The sequence below is a fragment of the Syzygium oleosum genome, unplaced genomic scaffold, assembly GCF_021117445.2.
Source record: "Syzygium oleosum isolate NSW1041296 unplaced genomic scaffold, Sole_v2.1 Sole_v2.03, whole genome shotgun sequence".
NCBI lineage: Eukaryota > Viridiplantae > Streptophyta > Magnoliopsida > Myrtales > Myrtaceae > Syzygium > Syzygium oleosum.
In genome coordinates, this window is record NW_026607487.1 from 7,646,973 (window position 1) to 7,669,804 (window position 22,832).

The following is a 22,832-nucleotide window of genomic DNA, read 5'->3' on the forward strand; positions in this document are numbered from 1 at the left end:
ACAACACAGTATAGCCTGGCGCTTTGGCTTACTCACCATCTAGTATAGCTTTAGTGAGAGTTGAGTTGCGAAATCGAAACGAGCCAATATTATGAATGTTCTTGGATTGTGTGAATAAGAATAGTAACGTAAACCAACTATCAAAATATATCATAACTATCAAAATATATATGCATCCATATATTTAAAAAATAGTAAGTTGATTTCAAATCAAGGTTTCCATAATGCACACAACGAATGTATACATCTCATAACTTGGTTAAACCTAACAACTATCGTTAGACATGTATACTGTCCCAAACAATACCCAAATCCCAACTACTAAAAGTTCATGTCGATAGATCTCTTGTTCTACTTGCCGCTAACTGAAAAAGATGTATGATTTATGGTATGAGCAACACAGCTTCGTAAGTAGTACAAATCTCTTCTAACCGGATCGAGCATCCATTTTGCATATTTATAAAAGTATACCACATTTCATTTATCTCAAGTCTAGTATATAACATGTTTACAAAATCAAAATGAGTTATATCACTTGACATAACTATAATCATATAGTAAATACTCATTTGATCGATAATATCAAAGCAAATATCAATGACTAGTCTATTGATCAATCTAATCAAATCACATATCAATTGTCTAGCGCTCAAAATCCATTGATTAGTATAGTGCTCAATATCTAACTATGGTCACGTTTAACGCCCGTGACAAATATGACTAATATTCCCTTTGGCTAGATTTCCACTTATATTGATGATGGCTCGGCTCACAAGGATATCTTGATAATAGTATGCATACCCACAAACCCATTAATGGGTTCAAAACACAGTGATACTAAAAATCAAACACTAAACCATTCTCGAATAAATTACAAATCAAATCAAATCCAAAATCCTTCTCATAAATTAGTTTCACAGATCAAAACATATAATCTTTCACAAATTAAATAAAATACATTTCATATGGTTTTTCTCAAACCATTTCAAAATTCATTTCATAAACTAGGTTTACAAATCAATAAGTATACCATTTCGCAACACCTTGCATCGTTTCTCAAACATTCACAAATAATCAAAAAATAGTAAATACTCGATCAATGTTTTATACAACAAACATGCTATAACTCATAATATGTGGAATCCCCTATATTTTCAAAACATGAGTTTACAAATTCATCGAACCACTCATCAGGAAAAGTTTAAATCAAACCACGAAGGTTATCTCAAGCCAACGAACTCGAAATCCTATTAATTAAGCAGAAAACCATATCAAAAATCAAGTAAAAAGATATCTTAACTACTACTCCACTAAACTATAACTTATTCGGCAACAAAACAACTCCTACATGCTAACAAAGAAACTCGCTCGTGGCGGACATTCAATGTTGTCCACTACGCATTGTTTGCGTGCAAAATTTTCAAAATTCGTTTTGATCAATTCGCAACTCGAAATCGACTTCTATAAAATCTCACGGATCCATAACACCCTAAACTATCATTTCCATAAAACTTCACGTCTTAACGATTCCTAATTGAAAATTTTTATAGCTTAATTCCGAAAAATCCCCCGAAAAGATTAATAAATAATTGAAAATCTTATCAGGCGATGTGAAACGGAGTTAATCCGACTTATTGGGATTAATGGGCCTTGGGCTGGGCCCATCTATTACATTTTTGACAACCGTTTCCAAACACGTGTTTCTGGTTTCACAGACCTCTGTCCCATTCGAAGAACAGAACAAACTCTCTCTGCAGTTCCTCGACGAGCCTGATGATGACTCGATTCCCTGCAGAATGTCTTCCACCACTACACACTGCTTTGAACTTAATTATTACCAAGTGCTTGAGTTCTCCCATGGCCGTTCAAATCGTGATTGCAATTTGTCTCCGAGGTGCGAATTTATGTACCTATTCTACCTATTTCGGATATGATCATATTAGCTTTCAACACTCCTATCTGTTGGCCGTCAGAGTCTGACCCATTTCAATACCCTTTTGTTGGCTGTTTCCAGCCAGAAGTTCCTCCATCATTGGAAGCATGTTGGCAGTCTTCTTCTTCATCTCCCTTTCCAGAATTTATGACATGTTAATCATCGTTGACTTGTAGATGAAGCAGCCACTTACTGAATCTATCTGACCTCGGTGGGCAACTGCCGACCCAAAAAGTTGCTTTGCTGATGTGAAAAAGCGTTTCAAGGTTAATGTATTGGAAGGTACGGTTATAGATCCCAAGGAGCAGCTTCTTGTTCAAGCGCAAAAAAAAAAAAAATGTTCGATGCCTTCTTATCACCAATTAATTATCTCATCCAATGGCAGATCTTTTCTTTGCTAGCTTTTCTGTAATAGATAGAGTGGTCATTCGAACATCGATCGTCTTTTTCCTTCTATACCTATTTGGATGCCTATTGTTACGCTTATTCTTCGTGTCCTTCCGTGGGATGTACTTTCAGCTGTACATGGATCTTGCATCATCACTTTATTATGAGGAATCTTAACTAGAGTTACGCTCTCTTAAGTTATGTGAATTTTGATATGTCGAGCGATTAGTTCTGAGGCTGAATTCTACAGCTTCACGGTGTACTGCAGAGCAGATATAGTCTCTAATTATTAATGCTCGGAGCTGGTATTCATCATGGTTTATTGAAGCTTGTTAAAATCATATGAGAATCACTTATCATGGTTATAGCAGAAGTGACTACTTTTCCAGGCCTGTCAAATTATTAGAAAGAACCAAAATTTTCAATATCTTAGGGGTCAGTAATTTCATTGTAGGGTTTAAAAGCATGTCCATCTACATGGGTCTAACGCTGTATAAGAACTACTTTTTTCCTTTTGACTGGAAACGTAAGTGGGGAGAAGTCTACCACCATTGGAGAATCATTCAAGATGACAACATGGATGGTCAACGATGGACGGCTCTGTCCTTCGCACTTTCCTCTTGCAAGAAGAGAAGGTACAGATTTTACCTTGGCTTTTGGCAATTGCTGAGCTCCCTCCATTCAGCCTGTTGATGAAATCACAGCCTAATTCAGATGGGTTGTGTTGAATTTCGCTCTCTTATTCTTTCTTTTTCTTGTGAATCGGAAACATTAGATTTGATTTAGGCTTTGCATAGGACTAGAAAGACCCCGTTGGAGAGCTGACGATTTATCTTGGATGATCACTGACAAAAGATTGCTGCGTTTAGAGCCACGACTTTATTCTCGCTGCACAAATTCGTTGGACAGCTAGCGAGTTAGAGTCATTTATGATATGGTTTCTTACAAGTGGTCAGACATAAATCCGAACCCAAGAACAAATTTCATAATCACATCTGAGCTTTGATATTCTGATCTACAAATTTCAAGTGCGGTATTGCATTTTGTATAGCAAACATCACTAATGATTTTTGGGAGGATTTTGATATGCATAAATTGCATAGAAAGACTGAATCATGGTAAGCAGCAGAAGCACCACAGCTGCAGCAGCTGACACGAAGGACCATGGAGTGTTGAAGTATGTGTGCCTGAACCCAGCCCATCGGACATGCCATTCATTCTGATAATACTCGTTCACCTCCTCAAAGACCTTCGACAAATAGCTCCTGCGAATATCAAACACAACATCTTTCCCAACATTATTGAAGAAACGGGCAACTTCCACATCTGTCCCAAAATAATTCTCGATGATCTTGTGGTCGTCGAGGAACCCAGCATCAGCAGGTGTATTGATGAGACACCCCATAAGAGTAGCATAGGTTGTGATGTACTTGGTGGAATGGCTATAGCACTGCTCAAAAGCAACAAAATTGAGGAACAAAGAGCTCCAGAAGTCGTCAATAGTCAAGACTGGGATCTCGAGGACGCCATTTTTGAATTTGATGTCCAAGATGCTGCGAGTCTTCCTCGGCTTGAACCGGACTCCGGCTTGATTGAGCTTCTTTGCACACCGAATCCGGCGAAGGAATCTGCTTGGCCTCCTTTCTTCCTCCTGGCAATCGGGGATATAGCTCATGCGGAACAAATCAAGTAAATGCATGCCTTCTTTATCGTAGTACTTCTTCAACACATGTAACGGTCTCTGCACCATGTAGTTGAAGAACCCCAAGGCAAGCTTGGCCAAGGAGTGGCTTCCGGATCCAACAGACAGATCAAATAACTCCTGCAGAACGAAATAAGGAATTTGGTTCTCGAGGCGGAGGAGATCCCTCATTAAGAAAGGCAAAACCCAAGCCATAGTGAATAAAGGGTCTTCGTGATCGGCCGGGACTATCCTCTCGACTTTGCAGAACAGCTCGATGATGAAGCAACCATCGAGCACCATCATCCGGATGAGGTCCTGGCCATCGAATTCCAAGGTCTTCGAATAGCTCTTCCGGATGCGCTCCTCCATCCGAGCTACTGCCTTGAAGAAGTCCTCGAGCACAACTCCCTTGCTCTTTGCCCGCAATAGGAGATCGCTCAGGAACCGCCATTTGTGCTCCTGGATCATCTGGAAGTCCGGCTCCCCATGGTGGAAGGGACCGATGGAGACGATATGAGGCTGGTAGGCCTTTTCATTGATCTCCGATAGGCTCTGAGGGACTCTGAAGATGCAGCAAGAATCTCTTCCTGCCGACCTGCTCAAGAGCCTCGGCAATTCCTGCATTTTCCCTTCCACTTCTGATAAGAAACTCGCATCGATTTGGACGGCATGGTGAATGGAGCTTCCGTTCTCTGCGCTGTGGTTGCCGTGGGAGTTTGATTCTGTGGACATCTGTGCTTAATTCCCAAAAAAACTATCTGCTATTCTGGGGTAGATTCAAAGCTAAAAGTTCCATCTCGCAGATGAGGAAGCTTTGGCTTCTCTTTTGTTCCAGGACCATTAGAGAGGAGACCATAGCACCCAGAAGAGACAATTCACCAGCAGCCTAGAAATTATAGTATAAAAAGACTTGATCTCTTGTTTTTTCTATTGGGCAGTCAATTAGGAAGACGAAGACTTGGTTTTCCTTGTTGGCTAGGTAAGCGAGCGATGTTAATCGAACGGTGGTACACGGTGAGGGAATGGGGCCAACATGGATGTTGATTACGGCATTATTGGATTCCTCGCAGCTTCTTTTTCACGGGTTACAGCTCGGACAGGTTGCCGAAATTGATCATTGAGCTCCATCTGCACATGGACTTCTTGGACCGAGTCAGCTTTTTGAATCGCCCTTTCTTTTCCTTTCAAATTCGCATGAAGCTGCCTAGTGCTCGATGATGGGTCATCATTATTTCGAGCCCATTTCAATGAACTTTCCGCTGAAAATCATTCGAAGATGTCACAATGGCAAATCTTGATAACCGCGAACCATGTCATTGATAAAACGACCATCGTGCCTTCAAAATTAAGCATTGTTTTTTGTAGTGAACTGGGCCATCTGTCACGAATCGCATCATCAAGAAAACGAACGCCGTTCGTGTTAGTGCCTAGAATTTCGACGAGGTTGCAATGGTATTGCGGAGATTAGGCATATTACGCTAGTTTTTGTTTTTGTTTTTTTTTTTTCTCGTGTGGGTAGTGTCAAAGTCTTTGGCCAGGCAATCGACACAAATTTGGCTTCTCCGCTGGTCCGAGCTTATGCAAAATCATGACACTGGTAAAGCTGCTACATAAATGTATTGTAGTGAATTATTAAAATTGTTAATAGTATAAAATATTCAATAATTATTGATATCTTTTGAAAAGTATTGGTAAAGCTACCAGTCATAAAACTTGTTTAAAGGGTATTTGATATCAAGAGTTTGGACTTTTGGGAAAGGGTATCTAAATTTCAACAGTACAGAAAGCGTACTGGTTTTTGTCCACAGCAGAACTGCAGAATCGTGGGACCGGTCCATCTGCTCGCGCTCATAGTCATGGAAACAGAGAGAAGATGTAGAGCTAATAATTATATGTTGCTGCATTTACATGGGCTGATTGTACACAAGTGGTCAAGAACCATTTGAACCTTCAATAACATAACACCCAACGGATTCTACAAGATTTGCAGCTCAAGTTTTAATCTGCAGCTCAACCTCGACCAATTCCTGAAGATGGCAAACCCAGACTTCTGCTAATTCTGGTTGGCAGGAGGATAGAAATATGCATAGACAGTAACGAAGGACTGAACTATGGTGAGTATCAGGAGTATGAGTGCCGCCAAGGCCGACATGAAGGACCATGGGGTGTTGAAGTACGTGTGCTTGAAGCCGGCCCATCGGACGTGCCAACCATTTTGGTAGTACCGGTTCACGTCCTCGAAAACCTCGGACAGATAGCTCCTTTCGATATCGAATACCACATCTTTCCCGATGATACTGAAGAAGCGAGCCACTTGCTCGTCCCCGCCGAAGTAGTTCTCGACGATCTTGCGGTCGCTGAGGAACCCGGCGTCGGCCGGCGTGTTCATGAGGCGTCCCATGAAAGTACGTAGCGTAGGTCGTGATGTGCTTCGTGCAGTGGTGATACTCGGTACTCGATACTTGTAATCTTGCTGTAATTCGATGATTTTATGAGAGGCTTATAATCCTTGTCTGAAAGTCTTCCAGACAATCCACAATTACTAGAAGAAAGAACCAAACAAGAACATAGGGTTGGCTGATTGGTCATGCTGTTTAATTTGATTGCTGCATGTTAAACAAATGCATTTTTTAAAAGCTTAAGATGTTAGGAAACATGCCTAGCTATGTATATATAACGTATAACTTAACACTACCCATGCGTAGAACCGATCCCTTACACACAACAGAATGTGGACGTAATCACGTCAATGAGATAACCTGGGAAATGATAACGAACAACACAACAGACGGGAAATTTTAAATTATTGACATGTGCTTTGATACAATGCTAGAAATGAACAAGTAGAATGCGGAAAATTTGTTGGAAATTTAACAAAACAAGTAGAATGCAGACAATATGCTCATCCTTTGGAAGAGATTCTTTCTAGATTCTGATTATACCCATGATCATTGCTTGTGTCTTTCAAACAGCTTGTCAAAAGAAATAGCAGAAAAAACCTACCCACCCTTTAAACTTTGCCAAGTTGCCAACCAGCGACTACCGGGCCATGCATCGTGGATTCCATGAAGCAGAATAAGAATAGTTATCAAAATAAACAATGGGAAAAGATTTCATTGAGTGCTATCTAGGACGCGAAACGCCTTCATTTGTGTCTGTACTCAAACTGGCTAAACCATTCCTTAATCTTGGATGGTCAGTAAAATGCTGGACAGGAAGGGTTGAGGCGCAATAAATCTGTTTTCCCCAATAGATTTCGATGTGCGTCACAGTATGCTCAGAAATGAGAAGATTGTGTGGGTGGGAATAAGTACTTTGTTGGGTTGGGTTCGCTGATGGAACGATTCGGTTTGGCTCTGTTCGAGGTTTTCGTCGGAAAACGGATTGGTTTGGTTTGATCCGTGGCGTCCTGGATTGCGGTGCGGCCCTGGTAGTACTGCTGTAGAATCTTTATCTTTGTGTTGACGCCTCGCATATCGAAAAAGAAATTGGGCAGCCTTGGCTATCCTTGATTAAGCGATTGTTTATCTTTTTTCCTTCCAGTTCGTGTTCGATTGAAACATTTTTTCTTGAAGTACTGGTCTTTTGTCGTGAGCCTTGTTCCTGCATTAGATATGCTTATAATTATCGTCTTATGATTTTACAGGTCCAATTCGGCCATCAGGATCGTTTGATTTCTCGGTGTTGATATTTCATTTTGACATACACATTCCGTCGGAAGTGTGAATTGCATGTTGAGAAGGCGGCGCAACGGGTTTCGGTTGAAGTTATTTGCGCTGACAGTACAGTTTGGCCGAAGGTGCTTCGGAGAGTCTCCATGTGAAGGATTACAAGTATTGAGTACCGAGTATGAGTGGTTTTATTGCTTCTTTTTGTTCGCTCTGTTCTTAATAGTTGCTGAGAGCATGGCACAAACACTGACTGTCGGGCAAGCAGATCATAATCAATTGTCCAATTTTTGTTTTCTGATGAATTGCATCTCATGGTGAGTTTCCATAGAACAGCCCCCTGTAAGAATTGGCGTTTCTATATAAAGATATATAAACCTGAGCATATTTTTGAAGGTCTGCTGTAACACCATGGGCATGGTGTCTGAGTGGCAAAAGTAGCGCCCATTCTCAGATACTAAATCAATTGATGAGATTAAGTTCTTGAGTTCTTTTCTACACTGATTTCACTGACCGAAAGACCTCCAACTTTCAGATGCAAGTTACCACCATGAAACTTCGATTAAATGTACTTGGCATTGAGATTGTAACGAGATAGCTATTGGACCACGAGGAGAAGGTTTTCGACTTCCATTTGGGTTCCCTCTAGAAATGGAGGTATTTGCATTTTGCAACTGGACAATCACTTTATAACGATCTCTCATTATTTTGGATAAAGGCGTAGGCTGCTTCTTTTCTCCTGTTCATCTTCAGAAGAAAATTATGTTATGGCAGATAGGATCTTCAGAAAGGGATATTCAGGATCAAATGAGCGCTTTATTCACCTGATAGCTGATCTAGCCTCTATGCAAAAGAATTAAGTAAAACTGATTGAAAAGGAGAAATTAAGTCGCGCTTCCTATGAAGCTGCATTGCTTATGGCAGATAAAGCAACAGCCAAAGGTTGAGCATAAACAAGCGCACAAACACGCCACTATAGATCAATGGAAAGTAGTGACTCTGCTGGGGGGCAAGAAAAAGCATTAAGAATGAGCAGGACTAGCCTCTCGAAAGACTTGACAGCATCTATTCCCAAAACCAGCTTTTCCATTCCCTTCAATTGTCTTCCGCTGCTACACCATCTCGGAACTTGATTATCTCCAAGTGCTTGAATTCTCCCATGACCATTCAAATCGTTATTGCAATTCGTCTCTGAAGCACGAATTCATATGCCTATTTCAGGTATAATCACATTAGCTTTCGACTCTCCTATTTGTCCACTGTCAAGGTTTACCATTTCAATACCCTTTGGTTGGCCATTTCTAGGCACAAGTTTCTCCATTTTCGGAAAGCATCTTGGCAACCTTCTTCTTCATTTCCCTTTCCATTTTCATGACATGTTAATGATTGTTGAATTGTAGATGTAGAAGCCACTCACTGAATCTGTTTAACCTTTGACCAAAAAAAAAATCCGTTTGACCTTGGTGGCAACTGCTGACTTAAAAAGTTGTTCGGCCGTCTTCTATTGTTTAACGTATTGGAATGTAAGATTATAGAAATCCCAGTGAGCAATTTCTTGTTCAAGCGCAAGTCTCTATTAGCTATGATTTGACAAGCACGGGTCCGGTGGCTATTCTTTTGAAATTTGTCCAGGGGCCACCTTCTTTTCACCAATTAATTCATCACATGACAGATCTTCTCTTTACTAGCTTGTGTGTATAGAATGGTTATTTGAAACTTGAGCGTCTTTTTCGTTCCATACCTATTTGAATGCCAATTGTTGTGCTTTCTTCGTGTCCTTCCGTGTAACGCGCTTTCAGCTGTACATAGATCTCACATCGTCGCTTATATATAGGAATCTTACTTAGAGGTACCCTCTCTTGAGTTATGTGAATTTGATATGTAGAACGATTCCTGTTCTGAGGCTGAATTCTATAGTTTCACGGTGAACTGCGTAGAAGATATAGACTCGAACTATTAATGCTTGGAGCTGGATATAGCCATTTGATGGAATATGTCAATATCAGATGAGAATCACTTAATATGGTTGTAGCTGAAGTGACTACATTTCAGGGCCTGTTAAGTTGTTAGGCAGAACCAAATTTTCAATGATTTAGAGATTAGTAATTTCAATGCACGTAATAAAAGCATGTCCATCTTTATGGGTCGAATGCTGTTTAAGAACTACTTTTTTTCTTCTAAGTGAATACATAAGGGGGAGAACTCTACAACGATTGGGGAATCATTCAACATAACAGCATGGATGGTCGACGATGGACGGCTCTGTTCTTCGCACTTTCCTCTTTCAAGAAGAGAAGGTGCAGATTTTACCTTGGCTTTTGGCAATAGCTAAGCTTGCTCTATTCGGCCAGTTGATGAAATCACTGCCTACTTCAGATTGGCTATGTTGAATTTCGCCCTCTTATTCTTTATTCTTGCGAATTGGAAACATTACATTTGAAGGAGGCTTAGCATAGAACCGGAAAGACACGGTTGGAGAGCTGACGGTCTATCTTGGTTGATCACTGATAAAAAGATCATCGCATTTAGAGCCACAACTTTATTCTCACTAGCACAAGTGGTCAAACATGAATCCGAACTTGCAACAAATATCATAATCACAACTGAGCTTCGATATTCTGCGCTGCAAATTGCTTCTTTAAATACAGTATTGCATTTTGTATAACAAACATCACTAATGACTTTTTTTTGGATTGTGATATTGATAAACTGCATAGAAAGACTGAATCATGGTAAGCAGCAGAAGCATCACAGCTGCCACGGCCGACATGAAGGACCATGGAGTGCTGAAGTATGTGTGCTTGAACCCAGCCAATCGGACATGCCAATCATTCTGATAAAACTTATTCACTTCCACAAAGACCTTGGACAAATAGCTCCTGTGAATGTCAAACACCACATCTTTCCCGACATTATTGAAGAAACGGGCAACTTCCTTGTCCGTCCCAAAATAATTCTCAACAATCTTGTGGTCGCCGAGGAACCCAGCATCAGCAGGCGTATTAATAAGACACCCCATAAAAGTTACATAGGTTGTGATGTGCTTGGTGGAATGGCAATAGCACTGCTCAAAAGCAACAAAATTGAGGAACAAAGAGCTCCAGAAGTCGTCAATAGTCAAGACAGGAATCTCGAGGATGCCATTTCTGAATTTGATGTCCAAGATGCTGTGAGTCTTCCTTGGCCTGAACTTGACTCCGGCTTGATCGAGCTTCTTCGCAGATTGAATCAGGTGAAGGAATCTCAGCGACCTTACTTCCTCCTGGCAATCGGGGTCCTTGGGCATATAGCTCATGCGGAACAAGTCAAGCAAATGCTTTCCTTCTTTATCGTAGTACTTCTCCAACGCGGGGACCGGTCTTTGCACCATGTAGTTGAAGAACCCCAAGGCAAGCTTGGCCAAGGAGGGGCCACCATTTTCGGATCCAACAGACAGATCAAATAACTTCTGCAGAACAAAGTAAGGAATTTGGTTCTCGAGCCGGAGGAGATCCCTCATTAAAGACGGCAAAATCCAAGCCATAGTGACTAAAGGGTCGTTGGGATCGGCCGGGACTATCCTTCCTACTTTGCAGAACAGCTCGATAATGAAGCAACCATCGAGCACCATCATCCAGATAAGGTCCTGGCCATTGAATTCCAAGGTCTCCGAATAGCTCTCCCGGATCTTCTCCTCCATTGGAGCTACCGCCTCGAATAAGTCCTTGAGCACAACTCTCCTGCTCTCCGCCTGCAATAGGAGATCGCTCAGGAACCGCCTTTTGTGCTCCTGGATCATCTGGTACTGCGGCTTCCCATGGTGGAAGGGACCGATGGAGACGATATGAGGCCGGTAGGCCTTCTCATTGATCTCAGATAGGCTCTGAGGGACTCTGAAGATGCAACAAGAATCTCTTCCTGCTGAACTGTTTAAGAGCCTTGGCAATTCTTGCATTGTCCCTTCCAATTCTGATAAGAAACTCGGGTCGATATGGACGACATGATGCACGAAGCTTCCATTCTCTGTGCAGTGGTTGCTGCGGGAGTTTGAAGCTCTGGACATCTGAGCTTAATTGCCAAAAACTATCCTATTTTGGGTAGATTCAATCTTGGGGATGAGGAAGCTTTGGCTTTGGCCTCTCTTTTGTTTCTGCCCAGTAAAGAGTAGGCCATACTACCTGGAAATAATAGTAGAGAAAGACTAATCTTTGTATTTTTTTTTTTGGCAGTCAATTAGGGAGACGAAGACTAAAGTTTCTGGACTCGTTGAAGAAAGCCATACACGGTACACGGTGAAGGAATGGGGCCAACATGTAAGGTGATTATGGCATTGTTGGGTTCCTCGCAGCTTCGTTTTCACAGATCACAGCTCGGGCATTGAGCTCCACTTGCACGTAGACTTTGTTGTACCGGCCTTCTGAATTTCCCTTCCTTTTCCTTTCAAATTCGCATGAAGTCGCCTAGTGCTTGATATGGGTCACCGTCGTTTCCAGCTCGTTTCGACGAACTTTCGGCGGAAAATCGTTCGAACCCTACTTATTATATGCGAAGATTGGATGATTCAACGGTGAATTTTGATAATAGTAAACTTTGTCATTGAGGAAATCAGTGATCCTTATAATATTCCGCGATGAAAATGCCAAGAAAGGAATCGAACTCGACATGTATTATGGAAATGAGGTCCTTGTCGACTGTAAAAGTAAAAAAATTGGAGTGCAAGTACTAGTAACTAAATATCCAGAAATCACACTGCCTCTGGAGTTTGGAGGGATGTGCATTTAATATTTACGCTATTTTATTTTTTGATTTTGATGGCCATTATCCGGCTTTTTCTACCGTTTCTTCGAACAAACCGACACGTCTCATCAGTCCAAGCACGTTTCGTCAGACGGTGCAATATATTGCCAATATATGAGCAAGGATTTCTGAGGAGTTTTGCTGCTAAAATGGGATCGGATCCTACCTGAAGCAATCACCATAAAGTAGAGTCTTCGGGTTAATTAGGCAGTAGAGATAGAAATTCCTATATGTAGGGCAGGCTTTCAAGATAGAGAGAGATGCACTACACTATTTGGCCTTGATTTTGTCAGGAGAGGCATGAACGGAGTAAAGAAGAGTTGTACCGAAGACTTTCTATTTTGTTAGCACACAACACGGTATAGCCTGGCGCTTTGGCTTACTCACCATCTAGTATAGCTTTAGTGAGAGTTGAGTTGCGAAATCGAAACGAGCCAATATTATGAATGTTCTTGGATCGTGTGAATAAGAATAGTAACGTAAACCAACTATCAAAATATATATGCATCCATATATTTATAAAATAGTAAGTTGATTTCAAATCAAGGTTTCCATAATGCACACAATGAATGTATACATCTCATAACTTAGTTAAACCTAACAACTATCGTTAGACATGTATACTGTCTCAAACAATACCCAAATCCCAACTACTAAAAATTCATGTCGATAGATCTCTTGTTCTACTTGCCGCTAATTGAAAAAGATGTATGATTTATGGTATGAGCAACACAGCTTCGTAAGTAGTACAAATCTCTTCTAACCGGATCGAGCATCCATTTTGCATATTTATAAAATAATACCACATTTCATTTATCTCAAGTCTAGTATATAACATGTTTACAAAATCAAAATGAGTTGTATCACTTGACATAACTATAATCATATAGTAAATACTCATTTGATCGATAATATCAAAGCAAATATCAATGACTAGTCTATTGATCAATCTAATCAAATCACATATCAATTGTCTAGCGCTCAAAATCCATTGATTAGTATAGTGCTCAATATCTAACTATGGTCACGTTTAACGCCCGTGACAAAGATGACTAATATTCCCTTTGACTAGATTTCCACTTATATTGATGATGGCTCGGCTCACAAGGATATCTTGATAATAATATGCATACCCACAAACCCATTAATGGGTTCAAAACATAGTGATACTAAAAATCAAACACTAAACCATTCTCGAATAAATTACAAATCAAATCAAATCCAAAATCCTTCTCATAAATTAGTTTCATAGATCAAAACATATAATCTTTCACAAATTAAATAAAATACATTTCATATGGTTTTTCTCAAACCATTTCAAAATTCATTTCATAAACTAGGTTTACAAATCAATAAGTATAACATTTCGCAACACCTTGCATCGTTTCTCAAACATTCACAAATAATCAAAAAATAGTAAATACTCGATCAATGTTTTATACAACAAACATACTATAACTCATAATATGTGGAATCCCCTATATTTTCAAAACATGAGTTTACAAATTCATCGAACCACTCATCAGGAAAAGTTTAAATCAAACCACGAAGGTTATCTCAAGCCAACGAACTCGAAATCCTATTAATTAAGCAGAAAACCATATCAAAAATCAAGTAACAAGATATCTTAACTACTACTCCACTAAACTATAACTTATTCGGCAACAAAACAACTCCTACATGCTAACAAAGAAACTCGCTCATGGCGGACATTCAATGTTGTCCACTACGCATTGTTTGCGTGCAAAATTTTCAAAATTCGTTTTGATCAATTCGCAACTCGAAATCGACTTCTATAAAATCTCACGGATCCATAACACCCTAAACTATCATTTCCATAAAACTTCACGTCTTAACGATTCCTAATTGAAAATTTTTATAGCTTAATTCCGAAAAATCCCCCGAAAAGATTAATAAATGATTGAAAACCTTGTCAGGCGCTGTGAAACGGAGTTAATCCGACTCATTGGGATTTATGGGCCTTGGGCTGGGCCCATTTATTACATTTTTGACAACCGTTTCCAAACACATGTTTCTGGTTTCACAGACCTCAGTCCCATTCGAAGAAAAGAACAAACTCTCTCTGCAGTTCCTCGACGAGCCTGATGATGACTCGATTCCCTGCAGAATGTCTTCCACCACTACACACTGCTTTGAACTTAATTATTACCAAGTGCTTGAATTCTCCCCTGGCCGTTCAAATCGTGATTGCAATTTGTCTCCGAGGTGCGAACTTATGTACCTATTCTACCTATTTCGGATAGTCATATTAGCTTTCGACACTCCTATCTGTTGGCCGTCACAGTCTGACCCATTTCAATACCCTTTTGTTGGCTGTTTCCAGCCAGAAGTTCCTCCATCATTGGAAGCATGTTGGCAGTCTTCTTCTTCATCTCCCTTTCCAGAATTTATGACATGTTAATCATGGTTGACTTGTAGATGAAGCAGCCACTTACTGAATCTGTCTGACCTCGGTGGGCAACTGCCGACCCAAAAAGTTGCTTTGCTGATGTGAAAAAGCATTTCAAGGTTAATGTATCGGAAGGTACGGTTATAGATCCCAAGGAGCAGCTTCCTGTTCAAGCGCAAAAAAAAAATGTTCGATGCCTTCTTATCACCAATTAATTAATCCATCCAATGGTAGATCTTTTCTTTGCTAGCTTTTCTGTAATAGAAAGAGTGGTCATTCGAACATTGATTGTCTTTTTCCTTCTATACCTATTTGGATGCCTATTGTTACGCTTATTCTTCGTGTCCTTCCGTGGGATGTACTTTCAGCTGTACATGGATCTTGCATCATCACTTTATTATGAGGAATCTTAACTAGAGCTACGCTCTCGAGTTATGTGAATTTTGATATATCGAGCGATTAGTTCTGAGGTTGAATTCTACAGCTTCACGGTGTACTGCAGAGAAGATATAGTCTCTAATTATTAATGCTTGGAGCTGGTATTCATCATGGTTTATTGAAGCTTGTTAAAATCATATGAGAATCACTTATCATGGTTATAGCAGAAGTGACTACTTTTCCAGGCCTGTCAAATTATTAGAAAGAACCAAAATTTTCAATATCTTAGGGGTCAGTAACTTCATTGTAGGGTTTAAAAGCATGTCCATCTACATGGGTCTAACGCTGTATAAGAACTACTTTTTTCCTTTTGACTGGAAACGTAAGTGGGGAGAAGTCTACCACGATTGGAGAATCATTCAAGATGACAACATGGATGGTCAACGATGGATGGCTCTGTCCTTCGCACTTTCCTCTTGCAAGAAGAGAAGGTGCAGATTTTACCTTGGCTTTTGGCAATTGCTGAGCTCCCTCCATTCAGCCTGTTGATGAAATCACAGCCTAATTCAGATGGGTTGTGTTGAATTTCGCTCTCTTATTCTTTCTTTTTCTTGTGAATCGGAAACATTAGATTTGATTTAGGCTTTGCATAGAACTAGAAAGACCCCGTTGGAGAGCTGACGATTTATCTTGGTTGATCACTGACAAAAGATTGTTGTGTTTAGAGCCACGACTTTACTCTCGCTGCACAAATTCGTTGGACAGCTAGCGAGTTAGAGTCATTTATGATATGGTTTCTTACAAGTGGTCAGACATAAATCCGAACTCACGACAAATTTCATAATCACATCTGAGCTTTGATATTCTGATCTACAAATTTCAAGTGTGGTATTGCATTTTGTATAGCAAACATCACTAATGATTTTTGGGAGGATTTTGATATGCAAAAACTGCATAGAAAGCCTGAATCATGGTAAGCAGCAGAAGCACCGTAGCTGCAACAGCTGACATGAAGGACCATGGAGTGTCGAAGTACTTGTGCCTGAACCCAGCCCATCGGACATGCCAATCATTCTGATAATACTCGTTCACTTCCTCAAAGACCTTGGACAAATAGCTCCTGTGAATATCAAACACCACATCTTTCCCAACATTATTGAAGAAACGGGCAACTTCCTTGTCTGTCCCAAAATAATTCTCGATGATCTTGTGGTCGCGGAGGAACCCAGCATCAGCGGGCGTATTAATGAGACACCCCATAAGAGTAGCGTAGGTTGTGACGTACTTGGTGGAATGGCGATAGCACTGCTCAAAAGCAACAAAATTGAGGAACAAAGAACTCCAGAAGTCGTCCATAGTCAAGACTGGAATCTCGAGGACGCCATTTTTGAATTTGATGTCCAAGATGCTGTGAGTCTTCCTCGGCTTGAACCGGACTCCGGCTTGATTGAGCTTCTTTGCACACTGAATCAGGTGAAGGAATCTGCTTGGCCTCCTTACTTCCTCCTCGCAATCGGGGATATAGCTCATGAGGAACAAATCAAGCAAATGCACGCCTTTTTTCTCGTAGTACTTCACCAACACATGTAACGGTCTCTGCACCATGTAGTTGAAGAACCCCAAGGCAAGCTTGGCCAAGGAGGGGTCATCATTTCCGGATCCAACAGACAGATCAAATAACTTCTGCAGAACGAAATAAGGAATTTGGTTCTCGAGCCGGAGGAGATCCCTCATTAAGAAAGGCAAAACCCAAGCCATTGTGAATAAAGGGTCGTCGAGATCGGCCGGGACTATCCTCCCAACTTTGCAGAACAGCTCGATGATGAAGCAACCATCGAGCACCATCATCCGGATAAGGTCCTGGCCATCGAATTCCAAGGTCTCCGAATAGCTCTTCCGGATAGGCTCCTCCATCGGAGCGACCGCCTCGAAGAAGTCCTTGAGCACAACTCTCTTGCTCTCCGCCCGCAATAGGAGATCACTCAGGAACCGCCATTTGTGCTCCTGGATCATCTGGAACTGCGGCTCCCCATGGTGGAAGGGACCGATGGAGACGATATGAGGCTGGTAGGCCCTTTCATTGATCTCCGACAGGCTCTGAGGGACTCTGAAGATGCAGCAAGAATCTCTTCCCGCCGACCTGTTCAAGAGCCTCGGCAATTCCTCCATTTTCCCTTCCACTTCTGATAAGAAACTCGCGTCGATTTGGACGACATGGTGAACGGAGCTTCCGTTCTCTGCGCTGTGGTTGCCGCGGGAGTTTGATTCTGTGGACATCTGTGCTTAATTGCCAAAAAAACTATCTGCGATTCTGGGGTAGATTCAAAGCTAAAAGTTCCATCTCGCAGATGAGGAAGCTTTGGCTTCTCTTTTGTTCCAGGACCATTAGAGAGGAGACCATAGCACCCAGAAGAGACAATTCACCAGCAGCCTAGAAATTATAGTATAAAAAGAGTTGATCTCTTGTTTTTTCTATTGGGCAGTCAATTAGGAAGACAAAGACTTGGTTTTCCTTGTTGGCTAGGTAAGCGAGCGATGTTAATCGAACGGTGGTACACGGTGAGGGAATGGGGCCAACATGGATGTTGATTACGGCAATATTGGATTCCTCGCAGCTTCTTTTTCACGGGTCACAGCTCGGACAGGTTGCCGAAATTGATCATTGAGCTCCATCTGCACATGGACTTCTTGGACCGAGTCAGCTTTTTGAATCGCCCTTTCTTTTCCTTTCAAATTCGCATGAAGCTGCCTAGTGCTCGATGATGGGTCATCATTATTTCGAGCCCATTTCAATGAACTTTCCGCTGAAAATCATTCGAAGACGTCACAATGGCAAATCTTGATAACTGCGAACCATGTCATTAATAAAACGACCATCGTGCTTTCAAAATTAAGCATTGTTTCTTGTAGTGAACCGGGCCATCTGTCACGAATCGCATCATCAAGAAAACGAACGCCGTTCGTCTTAGTGCCTAGAATTTCAACGAGGTTGCAATGGTATTGCGGAGATTAGGCATATTACGCTAGTTTTTGTTTTTTTTTTCGTTTTTTCTCTTGTGGGTAGTGTCAAAGTTTTTGGCCGGTAATCGACACAAATTTGGCTTCTCCGCTGGTCCGAGCTTATGCAAAATCATGACAATGGTAGAGCTGCTACATAAATGTATTTTAGTGAATTATTAAAATTGTTAATAGTATAAAATATTTAATAATTATTGATATCTTTTGAAAAGTATTGGTAAAGCTACCAGTCAAAAAACTTTTCCAAAGGGTGTTTGATATCAAGAGTTTGGACTTTTGGTGAAGGGTTTCTAAATTTCAACAGTACAGAAAACGTACTGGTTTTTGTCCACAGCAGAACTGCAGAATCGTGGGACCGGTCCATCTGCTCGCGCTCATAGTGATGGAAACAGAGAGAGAAGATGTAGAGCTAATAATTATATGTCGCTGCATTTACATGGGCTGATTCAACACAAGTGGTCAAGAACCATTTGAACCTTCAATAACATAACACCCAACAGATTCTACAAGATTTGCAGCTCAAGTTTTAATCTGCAGCTCAACCTCGACCAATTCCTGAAGATGGCAAACCCAGACTTCTGCTAATTCTTGTTGGCAGGAGGATAGAAATATGCATAGACAGCAACGAAGGACTGAACCATGGTGAGTATCAGGAGAATGAGTGCCGCCAAGGCCGACATGAAGGACCATGGGGTGTTGAAGTACATGTGCTTGAAGCCGGCCCATCGGACGTGCCAACCATTTTGGTAGTACCGGTTCACGTCCTCGAAAACCTCAGACAGATAGCTCCTTTCGATATCGAATACCACATCTTTCCCAATGATACTGAAGAAGCGAGCCACTTCCTCGTCTCCGCCAAAGTAGTTCTCCACGATCTTGCGGTCGCTGAGGAACCCGGCGTCGGCCGGCGTGTTCATGAGGCGTCCCATGAAAGTAGCGTAGGTCGTGATGTGCTTCGTGCAGTGGTGGTAGCACTGCTCAAACGCAACGAAGTTGAGCAAGAGAGAACTCAGGAAGTCATCGAGTTTGAGGACCGGGATTTCTAGGGTGCCGTTGATGTTCCTGAATTTGATATCCAAGAAGCTGGAAGAATTCCTCGGCTTGAACTTGACTCCGGCCACGCCGAGCTTCTTCGCCGGCTGAATCAGGCGGAGGAACTTGCTCGGCTGCCTGGATGTTTCTTGAGCCTCCGGGATATAGCTCAACCGGAACAGGTCGAGCAAATGCTTCCCTTCCTTCTTGTAATACTTCTTTAGGACTTTGGTCGGCCTGTCATCCATGCGGTTGAAGAATTTCAGCGCAAGCTCGGCCAAAGAGTAATCGTTGTTGTCGCTCAATCCCATGACCAATGTGAATATGGGCTCGAGGACGAAAAACGGGATTTGATTCTCGAGTGCAAGGAGGTCACGCGTCAGGAAAGGCAGCATCCAAGGTATGCTCAATAGCGGGTCGTCAGAATGCAGGGGAACCAACTTCCCGACTTTGCAGAAGAGCTCAACGATGAAGCAACCGTCGAGTATCATCATTTGAATGAGGTCTTGGCTATCGACGTCCAAGGTTTCCGAGTAGCTCTCGCGGATCTCATCCTCCATCGGTGCAATGGCCCTGACCAAGTCCACGAACCCAACACCTCTTTCCTCTATCCGGGCGAGGAGGTCATGGAGGAATTGACCCTTGTGCTCCTCGATCATGCTGAACTCCTTGTTGCCATGGTGGTACGGGCCAATGGAGAGTATGTGGGGCTGATAGGCTTTCTCATTGATCTTGGCCAGACTCCGAGGGACCCTGAAGATGCAACAGGAGTTCCTGCCCGCAGTTTGGCTCAACTGTTTCGGCATCTCTTGGGTCTTCCTCTTCAATTTCGGTAGCAGATTGCCGATGTCAATGGCATGGTGCGGCTGGCTTCCGCTCTGGGCACTCTGGTTAATGCGGTGATTCATTTCTCTCGACATCGAGGATTGGATGTTATTATGCTGTTTCGGTGGCCTCTAATGGCACGCTCTTGGATGAGGCTTCAGACCTTCCTCTGTTTCTGATTATATAGACGACTTGGAGGAAACGGATCCCACAAAATTATTGGTCTTTTGGGTTCGTGGCAATTTCTTTACAATTGGAAGGGCCATTCGTGACCATTGTACTGGAACTGAGCAGCGAACTTCCCTTGTCATTTGTTGAATCTAGTTGGCGAAGACTGATGCCTAGTCAACTTCATTTGATCCTTTTTTTTCCCTCCATCTTGTGATGGGCCCAAAAGAAGAAAGAAACGAAGATGTTTTAACACTTCCGGTCATTCTTCCAATGCATTTCAATGAAGTTTCTGTCTGCTTTATATTAGTCCACTGGGGTCGCTTCATCCAAGACCAGATATCACATCAGCATAATGCTATGATTTTAATACTTAATGCACTCTTTTCATCTGATTGCAACTGTATCACTAGGTCGAGAATTGAGGGTACCAAACCATTTTTTTAAATATCCCTTCTGAAATGACAAATGTAGAGCAAGACTAAGATCCTCTCTGAGATATGAAACCTACAAATTAACATTATTTATTAGGAAGTTAATATCTAGAGCACCCAATTGAGGAGAAATCATAGAACATCTGCAAGACAGTAAAAATTAAAATGCGAAACTCGAAATTAACATGATTCGCTGCAAATAAAATCGAAGGTGGGATTTGTCTTTGGTTTTTGGTGGAACCATTCCCTGATATCACTAAGTTATTTGATAAATATATTTAATGATTTAATCTAGACCATTCATTACGGTATTACCACATCTTGTGTTATTAGTTTATTAGTGATAGAAGGCAATCGTGATTCGGACTCTTTGCAACGAGAAAAGTTAACTAGAAACTGACAAAAACAGAAGGCTTTTTTACGAGTCCCCCAAAGCAAGATGTGCTGTGGTCAGGTGTACTGTTAAATATTGATAATCTTCGAATAAGTTCATCTTCCCATCTTTCTCCTAATTAATCAGTAAACACGGATTAGAGCTTAAGCAAATGGAGAGAAAACTGAGCACCAACATCACAGAATCCTAGTATTCTGATGTTCCCACGGTTAGCTCATGGTCACATCTCACCTTTCCTAGAGTTAGCCAAGAAGCTCTCACACAGGGACTTCCACATATACTTCTGCTCCACACCCATCAATCTAAAGCCTCTCAGAGACACCCTTCTTGCTCAAGACTGTGTTTCTTCAATACAACTCATTGATCTTCACCTTCCATTTGACAACTTTCCATAACTTCCTCCTCACTATCACACCACCAAGGACCTCCCTCCTCATCTCATGTCCACCCTCAAATCTGCCTTCGATTCTGCAAAGTCTTCCTTCTTTGACATCCTCAGATCCCTCAAGCCAGACTTGGTCATCTTTGATTATCTCCATGGGCCTCAGTTGCAGTTAGTGAGCTGAACATAAATGCTGTGGTTTTCCTTACTATGGGGGCTGCCTCCTGTTCTTTCTTGACTCACTCCATTCATCACACCTTCAATGAATGCCCCTTTTCGGCTCTGACTTTGCCCGAGTCTGAGAACCATAGAATCACCCAGTTGATGAACTCCAGTGCCAATGGAAACAAGAACAAGGAGAGGTTCTGGGAGTCCATGGAGAGGTCATCCAACATAGTCTTGATCAAAACATCAAGAGTCACAGAAGGCAAGTATGTTGATCATCTCTCTGAATTAGTGAAAGAGAAGGTGGTGACTGTTGGCCCTCTTCTTCGAGAACCTGCTAACAAGGACGGTGATGGAGAGAAGATCATGGAGTGGCTTAATAAGAGACAATTTTCTTCAGTTGTGTTAGTTTCTTTTGGGAGTGAGTATTTCCTTTCTGAAGAAGAGAGGGAGGAGATTGCTTATCGATTGGAGCTCAGCAATGTGGGCTTTATCTGGGTTCTCAAATTTCATGGTGGAGAAGAAGTTGCAATAGATGAGGCTCTACCACAAAGATCTACAGAGGATTGGGGACAGAGGCCTGGTTGTGGAAGGATGGGCCCCACAGGCCAAGATTTTGGGACATCCAAGCATAGGTGGGTTTGTGAGTCACTGTGGTTGGCGCTCAACACTGGAGGCAATTCTTTTTGGAGTGCCAATCATAGCCATGCCAATGCACCTTGATCAGCCTCTGAATGCAAAGCTTATGGTGGAGATCTGTGTGGGCATGGAGGGAGGAGGTGGCAAGAGTTATACAACAAGTGATGGTGGAGGAAAAAGGGAAGGAGGCCAAAAGAAATGCTCAAGAATTCGGTAAGAGGATGAGAGAGAAGCAAAAAGAAGAGGTAGATGATGTGGTTGAGAAGCTGAAGCAGCTTATTGGAGTATAATTTCTCCGTTGGTTGAGTAAAAAAATCAAATGTGTTTTGAAAGAGTAGAGAGTACGAATAAAAAATCATAAGCTGATGCTGCAATTTGAATATTACGAATTGGTGTTTGTTCATTTACTGAAATGACACTGAAAATGACAACGTTGATCTGGTTCTTCTCTTTTGTTTTGCACCTTGATTCTTTTTTTTTTTTATGGGAGAAATAGAGATTGTCATGTATTTGTGAAAGTCACAGGCTGATGTTGAAGT

The 22,832-nt window shown here is 41.6% G+C and overlaps 4 protein-coding genes and 1 pseudogene across 4 annotated transcripts; 1 reads left to right on the plus strand and 4 right to left on the minus strand.

Annotated features, from left to right (window-relative positions):
* Positions 1-3,301: 3,301 nt before the first annotated feature.
* LOC130137769 (UPF0481 protein At3g47200-like) lies at positions 3,302-5,333 on the minus strand. The gene has a single exon (XM_056309900.1). The coding sequence runs from the start codon at positions 4,734-4,736 to the stop codon at positions 3,381-3,383; it is 1,356 nt and encodes a 451-aa protein (XP_056165875.1). The 5' UTR covers positions 4,737-5,333; the 3' UTR covers positions 3,302-3,380.
* Positions 5,334-5,880: 547 nt separating this feature from the next.
* LOC115679111 (UPF0481 protein At3g47200-like) lies at positions 5,881-11,956 on the minus strand. The gene is made up of 2 exons (XM_056309901.1): positions 10,536-11,956; positions 5,881-6,249 (listed from the first exon to the last, which is right to left on the minus strand). The coding sequence occupies exons 1-2, from the start codon at positions 11,712-11,714 to the stop codon at positions 6,058-6,060; spliced, it is 1,371 nt and encodes a 456-aa protein (XP_056165876.1). The 5' UTR covers positions 11,715-11,956; the 3' UTR covers positions 5,881-6,057.
* Positions 11,957-15,993: 4,037 nt separating this feature from the next.
* LOC115679113 (UPF0481 protein At3g47200-like) lies at positions 15,994-17,698 on the minus strand. Its single transcript, XM_030602677.2, has one exon. It carries the CDS (start codon positions 17,511-17,513, stop codon positions 16,152-16,154), a length of 1,362 nt encoding a protein of 453 aa, XP_030458537.1. The 5' UTR covers positions 17,514-17,698; the 3' UTR covers positions 15,994-16,151.
* A 960-nt stretch (positions 17,699-18,658) lies between these two features.
* On the minus strand, positions 18,659-20,251 carry LOC115679038 (UPF0481 protein At3g47200-like). Its single transcript, XM_030602569.2, has one exon. It carries the CDS (start codon positions 20,204-20,206, stop codon positions 18,836-18,838), a length of 1,371 nt encoding a protein of 456 aa, XP_030458429.1. The 5' UTR covers positions 20,207-20,251; the 3' UTR covers positions 18,659-18,835.
* Positions 20,252-21,497: 1,246 nt separating this feature from the next.
* On the plus strand, positions 21,498-22,583 carry LOC115679228 (beta-D-glucosyl crocetin beta-1,6-glucosyltransferase-like; annotated as a pseudogene).
* Positions 22,584-22,832: the final 249 nt, after the last annotated feature.